The following is a 12845-nucleotide window of genomic DNA, read 5'->3' as shown; positions in this document are numbered from 1 at the left end:
AAAACTGCAAATTTCCTTCAACATTTGGAACCCGCCCCTCCTTTCATTTGGTGGTTTTGTTGGGTTTTTCATTCGGCGCTTAGTAGTCATTTAAAACACACACAGCAAATCGAGATGTCCAGGAAAGTTAGCATGAGAGACAAGCGTGAAGTGGGAGTGAAGTTTGTAAATTTCCTGAAGGAAACCGGCCGGCAAGAGGAGAACTGCAAGGAGACGCTGAAATTCATTTACAATTCCGAATTCCGGGGCAGGTAAACATCACATTTATTCAGTGTCCATACATTTCACAGTTCCTGTGCTGTGTAATTGCTACTTTCCCGTGGCTATGCTTTCAGAATGTTGCGAAATGCTATTGAGACAGACTTATTGAAATGCGACTGTTGTTACACTGAGTGGATACAGCTGAGTGGCCTCATGAACCCTTGGCAGGGTCTATTTCAATTCAAATCATCCTTACCTAGGTGTGTGAGTGAGCTGTTGTTGGCTGTTACGTGTGAGATGGGTTTGACTTCTCTGAGCATAGGGGAGTCTCGCTTTGTGTTTCTAGGCTTTTGTGTGGAGCACTTTTAAAACTGTGTTCTTCAGTTGAGTTATAAATGTTACAGTGGGAATGGTCGCCTTGTTCAAACAAGAAGTTTGGACAGAAAAAGAAACCCCAGCAGTCACCTTAACTCTCCCTCTAATGTTCCCACATTGTCTACTCTTCATCTCCCCTCCCCATTCCACTTTATTCCCTGGGTAGTCCACGCTACAGGTTCGCTGTCCCCTGTGTAATCATAGAATCCTACAGTGCAGAAGGTCATTCGGCCCGTTGAGTCTGCACCGACCACCATCCCACCCAGACCCTATCCCCCTTACCCCATGTGTTTACCCTAGCTAGTCCCCCTGACACTAAGGGACAATTTAGCACAGCCAATCCATCAGTCTTTTGGACTGTGGGAGGAAACCGGAGCACCCGGAGAAAACCCACGCAGACACGGGGAGAACGTGCAGGCTCCGCACAGACAGTGACCCAAACTGGGAATTGAACCTGGGTCCCTGGCGCTGTGAGGCAGCAGTGCTAACCACTGTGCCGCCGCCCTGCCCAAATCTGCTGCATGTAACAGTCCCTCTGGCAAACAGTATTTTCTGGATCCAAAATCAAAGGCAAATTCTTGTTCTGAACATGGACTTGGTGGGCTGAATGGTATCCTTGGGTAATGACTCTGTATAACCTGGATACATTTGAGGAGAGTTTGCATACACAGAAGAGCAGAAAGGAACAGCGGGGAGAGATTCAGATGAAAAGGGGTGGGAGGAGGCTTGTGAGGAGCACAAGCTGGTATGGAACAGTTGGACCGAATGGCCTGTTCCTGTGCTGTAAATGCTATTGGGGCTAACTCTTCCAATAAACCATCCCAATTTCTCGTGTATGCTAAAGTGGCAAAGATTCACTAATTACAATGTGAACTAGCAACTTGGTGAAGAACTTCCTTTTGTTGTATAATCCAGGGGAGGCAATGGCATAGTGGTATTGTCACTGGGCTAGTAATCCAGAGACCCAGGGCAATGATCTGGGTCACAATTTCACCATGGCAGATACAAATCTGGAATTAAAAGTCTAATAATGACCATGAAACCATTGTCGATTGTTGTAATAACTCATCACTAATGCCCTCAGGAAACCTGCCATCTGTGACTCATAGAATTCCTACACAAGGAGGACGTCCAGCCCATTGAGTCTGCACAGACTCTGACAGAGCATCTTACTTGGGCCCTGAGCTAATTCCTGTAACCTGCACACCTTGGGGCACGAAGGGACAATTTAGCATGGCCAATCCACTTAACCTGCACATCTTTGGAGTGTGAGAGGAAACCAGAGCACCCGGAGGAAACCCGCGCAGACGCAGGGAGAATGTGCAGACTCCACACCCGAGGCCAGAATTGAACCCGGGTCCCTGGCACTGTGAGGCAGCAGTGCTAATCACTGTGCCACCCACTCCCAATCCAGACTCTTAAATGCCTTCTGAAACACCCGAGTGGGCAATTAGGAATGGGCAATAAATGCTGGCTCAGCCAGTGACCCCACATCCCATGAACGAATAAAAACTAAACTGGTCAAGGAGGTGGTAGCTAAACTCTCTGCTCCAGGGTTGTGCATTAGTGAACACCCTGCCTTTGGGCGGGACACTATTACATCACTTAATGTCCACATCAGCAAGCAGTCCAAATTCCACCTCCCTTCAGTCCCTGTATCCCTTTATCTCCCTTTTCTTACACTCCACGTTGCAATGCAACTTACCTTCAGTGTGATCGTGTTCACATTGCCTCATAGGACCATTATAAACCCTGACGCACAAGGAGATGTTAGGGCTGAACTTGAAGGAGGAGGAGAGAAAATGGGAGGGAATTCCAGAACTCCAGTAAAAGCAATGAAATGTTTGCATTTCTATAGAAGCTCATGTGATCACAGTGCTTCCCAAAGCATATACCACCCCCCACCCCCCGCTCTTTGAAATAGTGGCCTTGGCTTAACATCTCATCAGGAAGGTGACACCTCCGACAGTGCTGCACTCTTGCAGTGCTGTACTGGAGCACATTCCTCAGCCTTGCTGCTTTTTGTGTGGAAAGGGTTTTAAACCTCTTGCTAACTTAGCACCGTAAGTAGTCTTACAATGTTAGGTTAAATTCCGATAGGTTTATTTGGTAGCGCAAACTTTCGGAGCGTTGCCCCTTCATTAGGCAACGCTCCAAAAGCTTGTGCTACCAAATAAACCTGTTGGACTTTAACCTGGTGTTGTGAGGCTACTTACTGTGCCCACCCCAGTCCAACGCCGGCAACTCCACATCATAACTTAGCACCGGAATTGGACCTAAAATGCAAAGTGCAATACCAAAGGTTGGCTCCCCTCACGGTTGAGTTAGGAATTGGGTCAGGCTCGCTCTTGTTCCTGGCCAGCAATCCCTTGGGCTAGGTGCGTCCAAGCAAGCCATGGACATGTTTGATAACTGATCAGTTAATCTGGCTCATTAAGGCCACTAGAAGGGTTCGACCTCTCGAGTGATGCCAAAAGCTTTCATTTTGAAAGGATTATTTGTTGATCCTAATAGTGGGACAGGAGAATCCATGAGTTTAAAACAATGAACAAATAAACTGAAAAACTTTCATCGGAACAGGAGTAGGCCATTCAGCCCCTCCTTCCTCTTCCACCATTCAATCAGGTCATGACGGAGCTGCATCCCTCAGCTACATCTTCCTGCTTTTGTCCCTCACTCGCCTCACTTAACAAATATCATAATTGGGAGGAACCAGAGAGATTGAGGAGTTGATGGAGGGCACTCTGAGTTAGTGATGAGGCGTCACTATTCAGGAAGTCACTGGATGACGATGAAGGTGATTGGAGATTTGTTCAGACTGAGGATGATTTGATGGTCCTTTCGTATCTGATCACAGCTCATTTTGAATAGTCTGATGAGAAGAATTAGGTGCTGGAGCACTCCGTGTGGCCCATCGAGCCTGCTTTGCCATTCGATACAATCATGGCTGATCGGGGGAGGCGATGACCCAGTGGTATTATCGCTAGATTATTAGTCCAGAAACTCAGCTAATGTTCTGGGGACCCAGGTTCGAATCCTGCCACGGCAGATGGTGGAATTTGAATTCAATAAAAAAAATATGCAATTATGAAGCTACTGATGACCCTGAAACCATTGTCGATTGTTGGAAAAACTGCCACAAGTTTTTGTGAGGAGCTGAAGAACATCAGTATTAGTAGAGAAATGGTTTTGGGGAAATTAATGGGATTGAAGATGGGTAAATCTCCAGAGCCTGATAATCTTCACCCCAGAGTATTTAAGCAAGTGGCCCTAGTCCATTGGTGGTCATTTTCCAAAATTCTGTGGAAAGGTTCCTACAGATTGGAGGGTGGATAATGTAAGCTTGCTATTCAAAAAGGGAGTCGAGAGAGAAACCAGGGAACTATAGACCAGTGAGCCTAACGTTGACAGTAGGGAAATTGATAGTGTCCATTATCAAGGTCTTCATAGGTCATCAAGATCTGCATTTGGAAAGCAGTGGTATAATGAGGCAAAGTCTACATGAATTTACAATAGGAAATCATGCTTGACAAATCTACTGGAATTCTTTGAGGATGTAACTCGGAGAGAACCGGTAGATGTGGTGTATTTAGACTTTCAGAAGGCTTTTGACAATGTCTCATGTAGCAGATTACTATGTAAAATTAAAGTGCATGGGATTGGGGTGGTGTTTTGAGATGGATCGAAAGCTGGTTAGCAGACAGGAAGCAAAGAGTTGGAATAAATGGGTCTTTTCCTGATTGGCAGGCAGTGACTGGTGGGGTTCCGCAGGGATCTGTGCTCGGACCCCAACTGTTCACATTATATATTAATGATTTGGAAGAGGGAACTGGATGTATTATCTCCAGATTTGCAGATGATATAAAGTTGGGTGGGAGGGTGAGCTGTGAGGAGGATGCAGAGATGCTTCAGTGTGATTTGGACAGGCTGAGTGAGTAGGTCTATACATAGCAGATGCAGTATAATGTGGATAAATGTGAGGTTATCCACTTTGCTAGCAATAATAGGAAGGCAGATTATTGTTTGGGTGTAAATTGAGAGAGGAGGATACTCAATGAGACCTTGGAGTCCTTGTGCATCAGTCGCTGAAAGTAAGCGCGCAGGTACAGCAGGCAGTAAAGAAGGCAAGTGGTATGTTGGCCTTCATAGCGAGAGGATTTGAGTATAGGGATAGGGATGTTTTGCTGCAAATTGTGTAGGCTGTTGGTGAGGCCACACCTGGAGTATTGTTTGCAGTTTTGGTGTCCTTATCTGAGGAAAGATGTCCTTGCTATGGAGGGAGTACAACAAAGGTTTACCAGCTGATTCCTGGGATGGCAGGTCTGTCACGTGACGAGAGTTTAAGTTGGTTAGGATTATATTCACTGGGGTTTAGAAGAGTGAGAGGGGATCTCATAGAAACTTACAAAATTCTAACAGGATTAAACAAGGTAGATTCAGAAAGAATGTTCCTAATGGTGGGGGAGTCCAGAACTAGGGGTCATAGTTTGAGGATAACGGGTAAACCTTTTGGGACTGAGGTGAGGAGAAATTTCTTCACCCAGAGGATGGTGAACGTGTGGAATTCACTACCACAGAATGTAGTTGAGGCCAAAATGTGTGTTTTCAAGAAGAAATTAGATACAGCTCTTGGGGCTAAAAGGATCAAGGGATATGGGGGAGGGAGAAGGAGGATCAGGATATTGAATTTGATGATCAAAAGGAGTGGAGGAGCAGGTTCAAAGGGCCGAATGGCCTACTCCTATTTTCTGTAAGTAGTCTCACAACACCAGGTTAAAGTCCAACAGGTTTATTTGGTAGCACGAGCTTTTGGAGCGCTGCCCGTTAGGGCAACTCCTCATCATGCCTATTGTCTGTGTATGTTTCTATATATTGGCACCTCCATGGGCAGGCGTCACCGCCCCCCCCCTCCCTTCCATGTGACATTGAGTCATATAACAGAATGAGTAACGTGTCCCTGGCAAAGGGAGGGAAAATCAGCAGTGTTCCTGCTGTTGCTGCCTACATGTATGTGGACATTAAGGACAGGATTGAGCCGGGATATGTTGCCTGCTCTTGGCTGGGCAGAAGTGGGCACTTGGGGATGAGTCAGACCCTTCAGTGCCCGTGGGACTTTACCACAGTTTGAAAGTAACCCATCCATTGAAGAACTGACAGTTGGATGCACCTCTGGTTCTGTAGTCAATGGAGAACGGTATTGGGCTGGGTTTTCATCCTGTGTGAGTGAGTTAAAATTGCCCCTCCTGCCCTCTGTAACCAGGTTTGATTACTCTGTATGTTTTCTTTTCTTTCAGAGATGGTATCATAAGTGTCAATTTCTCGAGTGTAATTTACGCTCTATGCAAAGCAGGGAAGGCCCGAGTAACTGGTTCCGAGATCTCCTTCAATTCCCAGGTATTGTACAGATGAGTTCACTATAAACCCCGTCCAACTTTCAAAGCAGGGTGGCTGAAACCTTGGGGGGGAGGGGGGGGCGTGGCTTGTGTTATTCTCCCTTGGAACACTTCTGTTTACTCCATTTTCACATGCTCTGAGCAAAAATAGTGTCCGGTTGGATAAACAGGGCTGTCGAGAGGTGAGGAAAACACGCTGGTGTTTATCCTGCCTTCTGCTATTTTTGTAACCAATAAACAACTGTTTGACTGACTTGCGAGAGGCATCTGATTGGGTAGTAAAGTGTTTGTTTGCTTTCCAGTTGGTTATGGGGAGGGCACATTGTTGGGATGGACATGTCGGGGAGCCAATTGCAGGACAGTGGGAGAGGGGGGTGACAGATGTCCAATGAAATCCTTGCTGATCCTCCCAACTCGGATGGAAGCCTACTCCAGAGAGTTGCAGAGTGACGCATTGTTGATGGTGCATGGGTCTTCTGAACACCAACCGTCTCTCCCCTTCCACACTCTGTTCTCCTCACTGAGCTGTGTTTTTAAATTTGTCCCAAGGATATGGCAAGGCCCTCACTTATTGCCCCATCACTAGTTGCCCCAAGAAGTGGATTGTCTTGAACTAGTTTGCAGCAACTGGGTGAATTTCGTCAAAGGGCGGGGGCAACTGCAGAGGTGAATGGGCTGGTGTCTCACACACAGGCCGGGCTGGGTGAGGGCACGACCTTACTGAGTGTCCGAGTAAAGACGGAGGAAATCATCTGGAAGGAGCCTCCCAAGTCCGTTTTCCGTGGGCCGCGGAAGTCCTGGGAACAGAATCCTGACACCAAAGGGATTTGGGAGAAACGGGTTAAGACAGGAGTTGTTTACGCCCCCACCATCAGCACCCTTCTCCAGAACTGTTTTAATTAAACATAATCTGCAGCATGTTTATGTGGGCTGAATCCTCTGGGGGGGGGAAAGCGAATCTGTTGTTGGAAGCAGTGAAACATGAAGATTTAGTTGTGCCTTGGTTCACTAAATACATGAGAATGTGTAGATAAGGTATACTCTGAATCAAGGGCACAGTAGTTGTGTCCAGGCAGCTTTTGATTGACTCTGGGGGAGTATAGATACTGTATTGCTAGAGAGCGGCTCCAAGCAGAGTAAGGAGTGAAGAACAGATTTTCCCCTCTGTGTAACCCACATTGGATTTCTGTCTCGGCTTTCTATGTAGTAAAGCATCCCAAGGTGCTGCACTGGAGTGTGATCAAACACAGCTTGAGACTGACACATTAGGACAAGTGACTAGAGGTAAAGAAGCCTCCTAACAAAAGGAGAGAGAGACTTAGGGAGGGAATTTGAGAGCTTAGGGCCGAGGCAACTGAAGGCATTGCTGATGGTGATGAAGTTATTATAATCGGGCATGCTCAAGAGATCAGCAATGGAGGAGTGCAGAGGTCTCGGAGGGTTGTAGGGCTGGAGGAGATTACAGAAAGAAGGGGGAGCTGGGCGAGGCCATGGACTGATTTGAAAATAAGAATTGGACTTTAAATCAAGGCGTCACTGGACCAGGAGCCAATGGCAGTCAACAAGCCCGGAGATGATGGATGAAGGTGTGTTAGAACATAGAACAGTACAGCACAGAACAGGCCCTTCGGCCCACAATGTTGTGCCGAGCTTTATCTGAAACCAAGATCAAGCTATCCCACTCCCTATCATCCTGGTGTGCTCCATGTGCCTATCCAATAACCGCTTAAATGTTCCTAAAGTGTCTGACTCCACTATCACTGCAGGCAGTCCATTCCACACCCCAACCACTCTCTGCGTAAAGAACCTACCTCTGATATCCTTCCTATATCTCCCACCACGAACCCTATAGTTATGCCCCCTTGTAATAGCTCCATCCACCCGAGGGAATAGTCTTTGAACGTTCACTCTATCTATCCCCTTCATCATTTTATAAACCTCTATTAAGTCTCCCCTCAGCCTCCTCCGCTCCAGAGAGAGCAGCCCTAGCTCCCTCAACCTTTCCTCATAGGACCTACCCTCCAAACCAGGCAGCATCCTGGTAAATCTCCTCTGCACTCCCTCCAGCGCTTCCACATCCTTCCTATAGTGAGGTGACCAGAACTGCACACAATATTCCAAATGTGGTCTCACCAAGGTCCTGTACAGTTGCAGCATAACCCCACGGCTCTTAAACTCCAACCCCCTGTTAATAAAAGCTAAAACACTATAGGCCTTCTTCACAGCTCTATCCACTTGAGTGGCAACCTTTAGAGATCTGTGGCTATGGACCCCAAGATCTCTCTGTTCCTCCACAGTCTTCAGAACCCTACCTTTGACCCTGTAATCCACATTTAAATTAGTCCTACCAAAATGAATCACCTCACATTTATCAGGGTTAAACTCCATTTGCCATTTTTCAGCCCAGCTTTGCATCCTATCTATGTCTCTTTGCAGCCTACAACAGCCCTCCACCTCATCCACTACTCCACCAATCTTGGTGTCATCAGCAAATTTACTGATCCACCCTTCAGCCCCCTCCTCTAAGTCATTAATAAAAATCACAAAGAGCAGAGGACCAAGCACTGATCCCTGTGGCACTCCGCTAGCAACCTGCCTCCAATTCGAAAATTTTCCATCCACCACCACCCTCTGTCTTCGATCAGATAGCCAGTTACCTATCCAATCGGCCAACTTTCCCTCTATCCCACACCTCCTCACTTTCATCATAAGCCGACCATGGGGGACCTTATCAAACGCCTTACTAAAATCCATGTATATGACATCAACTGCCCTACCTTCATCAACACACTTAGTTACCTCCTCAAAAAATTCAATCAAATTTGTGAGGCACGACTTGCCCTTCACGAGTCCGTGCTGACTATCCCGGATCAATCCGCATCTTTCTAAATGGTCGTAAATCCCATCCCTAAGGACCTTTTCCATCAATTTACCAACCACCGAAGTAAGACTAGCCGGTCTATAATTACCAGGGTCATTTCTATTCCCTTTAACCAGATATGTAAGTGTCACGGCCATCTAGAGAAAGTCAGTTGAGTGTTGAGTAGATTTAAGACAGCAGAGTTCACAACCTGGGTCAAGTGTTGTCATCTCACTCAGAAAGGTGTTGGCTCCAAAGTCCGCTGTCTAGCAAGAGAAAATGATTTGTGTATTGCGTTGCCATCAACACAAGATGTATCATTGCTTAAGAACCTAATTATAAGTATTTGTCAAATTAGATTACTTATGATGATGATAGTTTTTTGATATTTTGAAAGTTGATTCTCTGCTGATGGGGGCAAGGCACCTTGTTACTTCCCATGTGATGAATGTACAATGTGATTAGTCAGGAGATTCCAGTGGGGATGAAGGGAAACGGTGATGTCTGGCCAAGCCAGAGTTAACTTGCAGGTGGTAGATCTTTCCAAGCACCTACTGCCCTTCTAAATGGTAGTGGTCATAGAGAAAGCTGTGGCAACTCGCTGCAGTGTATCTTGTACTCGGTACTCAGCTACAGCCACTGTGCACTGCTAGTGTTTGTTTAAGTGAATGTTTAAAGTGGTGCATGAGGTGCCAGTTGAGTACCCTGGCTACTACTGTGGCATCCAGCCAGGTATGTGGGGCATATTCCATCACTGACGTGCACTGTAGGGGCTGGGGGTGCTTAGGGAGAGGTCACTCACTGCAGGGTACTCGGCACTGACTTTCTCTAGATGGCCGTGACACTTACATATCTGGTTAAGCTCCGTTCTGGTCATGCCTTTGAATGTCAAGCACGGGGGATGGGGTGCAGATCGATGCACTCTTGTTTGCAATGGTTATTGCCTGCCGTTTGTAGCATGTGACATTCATGTCACACTTATAAGCCCAAGGCTGAATGTTGTCCTGGTCTTGTGCATTGTGCTGGCAATCACATCGGATGATTGGAGGTGCAACACATTCTAATCTGAGCAGTCAGTCCCTGCATTGGAGTCTGTTGCTTTACATCCCCTTAGTAAGCCACTCTCTGCATCATCAGTTTCGAATGTACGATCACCCTCCTAATGTAGCTGGAATGAGTGACTCATTCATCAGTCACCATGTTTTCATGTTAGCGTAACGTCAGAAACCGCCCCATATCTATGTTTTGAGGTCATTTCCCCCGTCCCACTGTCCTCAGTTATTTAATTAAATTTTAAGGAGTTTAATAACAAAATGTGCCTTGTGAGAATGTTCGCATTATTCAAAGAATGATTCAGAACAAAACAGTTGGGTTCTGCTTTTTTTTATACAAGGACACCTGAATAGTGATCGAGACCAGGAAATCCATTCTCGTCTCTGCGTGTTTCCTGTGTTCATTTTAACAGTTGTCAGCTTTTTACAGTTTGTCCTTTTTACTCGGTGATACCTTAGCAACTGCACAGTTACTCCCCCTGCATCAGACTTGCTGACTTGATAATGCAGCAGACTAGCAAACACTCAGAAAGGTGTTGAATTGGATGCACGTTTAAATTTGCCAATCTTTCTAAACTGTTTGAATGTTGTGTTTGCAGTAATTGCTCCATCCAGTTCAGTGATTCTTGTCGCTCACTGCTAAGTTCCACTATTATAAGACAATAAGATATCGGAGAAGAATTAGGCCATTCGGTCCATCGAGTCTTCTCTGCCATTCAATCGTGGCTGATATGATCCTCATCCCCATTCTCCTGCATTCTTCCCGTAACCCTTGATCCCCTTATTGATCAAGAACCTATCTATCTCTGTCTTAAAGACACTCAGTGACCTGACCTCCACAGCCCCCATGAGAGTGTGGGCGGGATTTTCCGGCCGCACTCGCCCCAAGACCTGAAAATCCCACCCGAGGTCAAGAGACCTTTGCATGGTCCGTGTCCCGCCCGCTACGGTTCCCATGGCGGGCGGGGCGGGGACCGGGAAAATTCCAGTCCAGTTTCAGTCTCCTCCTCCATCCCGCCATTGTTTTCCCTGCTCCGCTAATTTGCTGAGATAATGCTCTGTAGCGGGATGATGAGGTCCCAGCTCTCCATTCCTCTGGCTGAGCAGATTTTGCCCAGGGCCTTAACCATGGGCTGGGACGCTCCTCCTTTTAGCAAGAGAGGTGAAAATTTCCAATGAGGATGCAATTGAATTTGGTTGTGAGTCCCCACCACCCACCCTCCCCCTCCATCTCTCTCCTTAGCCTAGTCTGAGCCACACTAAGGCCTTGTGTCCCGCTGCAAAGACTTATAGAGTCATAGAGGTTTACAGCATGGAAGCAGGTCCTTCGGCCCAATTTGTCGCATGCTGCCTCCTTTTTTTTTAAAACCCCTAAGCTAGTCCCAATTGCTCGCATTTGGCCCATATATCCCTCTATACCCATCGTACCCATGTAACTGTCTAAATGCTTTATAAAAGACAAAATTGTACCCGCCTCTACTACTATCTCTGGCAGCTCGTCCAGACTCTCGCCACCCTCTGTGAAGAAATTGCCCCTCTGGACCCTTTTGTATCTCTCCCCTCTCACCTTAAACCAATGCCCTCTAGTTTTAGACTCCCATTACGTTGACTGGGAGTGTGTTCCCCTGAACATTCAGTAACCAATCTGACTCCCACCTGGTGGTGTGGAGAGTGTCAGCGCCCACTGTACCACAAAAATCAGAAGCTGGCCATTCGGCCCATCGAGTCATTGAATTTTGGAACTGTGTCCCCCTGGTTCGAGATTCCTCCATGTGGGGAAAAATCCTCTCGGCATTCACCCTGTCGAATCCTTGTAGGATCTAATGTTTCAATGAGGTCACCTCTCGAGGTTCTGAATTCCAAAGAGTAGCAGCCCGGCTAGCTCAACATTTTCTTATAAGATAGCCGGCTATCTAAAGGGGGTGATCTCACCGTTGCGTCCTGCTGGCCGCTAGGCGGAGAGAGCCGAGAAATCAGGTTCACGCCCGATTTCTTGTCTTCCATGATCTTACCGGCATTGGATATCAGCCTTGCACCTGAAAAAGGGCGTGATCCCGGGAGGGGAGTGGGGGAGGGGGGTGGGGGGTGCGGGGGTGCGGTGGGTGGTAGGTCACAAAGGCCAGCTACAGCAGCAGAGACACTGACAGATCTCTTGCACAGGCGCAATTGTGGTCTCTGCAGCTATCAGCTGGCTTTCGGGCAATTTAGACCCCGCCCACTCCCCCTACTGGCGAATTTCAAGTTCGTCAATTTTGTTTTGCCAGAGTGTGGTAAAATTTGATTTTTAAGTCTCTATAAAAAGGCACAAATTTTTCCCGGTTTCACACTTGTTTGGTGCCGAGAATGTTTTGGGTAAGATCACCCCCCACGACTTTGTGTAAAGTGGAACTATCTAACTTCCAGTGTCTTGTCTCTTTCCTAGCGGAGACGAGTGGTGTATGCCGACCAGTATTATAATCTACGGTCTAGCCCCGCAGACAATCTGGGGACAGCATCGCCTCCGGCCCTTGTCCAGGAGCCCGGGAAGAGGGGCCGTGCCAGAGCCGTCATCCGTAAGCTGAAACAGGACAGGTAAAGTGTGGGCTCTTCCAAACAGAGATACCTTACCCGGGGCTTTGTTTTCCATTTGTCCTCTGAAGGTGCTGATCCCTGCTGGATTTCACAGCCAGCATAATAAAGGAGCCCGCGCACCCCCGCGCACTCCGGACATTCTCTCTTCCACCTTCTTCTGTTGAGAAAAAGATACAAAAGTCTGAGGTCACAGACCAATCAACTCAAGAACAGCTTCTCCCCTGCTGCCATCAGTCTTTTGAATGGACTTTCCTTGCATTAAGTTGATCTTTCTCTACTCCATAGCTATGACTGTAACACTTCATTCTGCACTCTCTCGTTTCCTTCTCTATGAACGGTATGCTTTGTCTGTATAGCGCGTAAGAAACAATACTTTTCACTGTATGTTAATAC

The 12845-nt window shown here is 47.0% G+C and overlaps 1 protein-coding gene across 3 annotated transcripts in view; it reads left to right on the top strand.

Moving 5' to 3' along the window:
* LOC144511762 (putative helicase MOV-10) overlaps positions 1-12845 on the top strand; it is a 70998-nt gene continuing 58153 nt past the window's right edge. For all 3 annotated transcript variants that reach the window (XM_078242015.1, XM_078242013.1, XM_078242016.1), the window contains exons 1-3: positions 1-251; positions 5871-5970; positions 12304-12452. In XM_078242015.1, coding sequence (XP_078098141.1) covers positions 115-251; positions 5871-5970; positions 12304-12452 — 386 coding nt within the window. In that variant the 5' untranslated portion in view covers positions 1-114. The remainder of the gene's footprint in view (positions 252-5870; positions 5971-12303; positions 12453-12845) is intronic.

Source organism: Mustelus asterias, chromosome 25 (genome assembly GCF_964213995.1).
Source record: "Mustelus asterias chromosome 25, sMusAst1.hap1.1, whole genome shotgun sequence".
NCBI classification, from domain to species: domain Eukaryota; kingdom Metazoa; phylum Chordata; class Chondrichthyes; order Carcharhiniformes; family Triakidae; genus Mustelus; species Mustelus asterias.
Note: the sequence above shows the minus strand (reverse complement) of the source record. Positions and strands in the feature narration are given on the sequence as shown.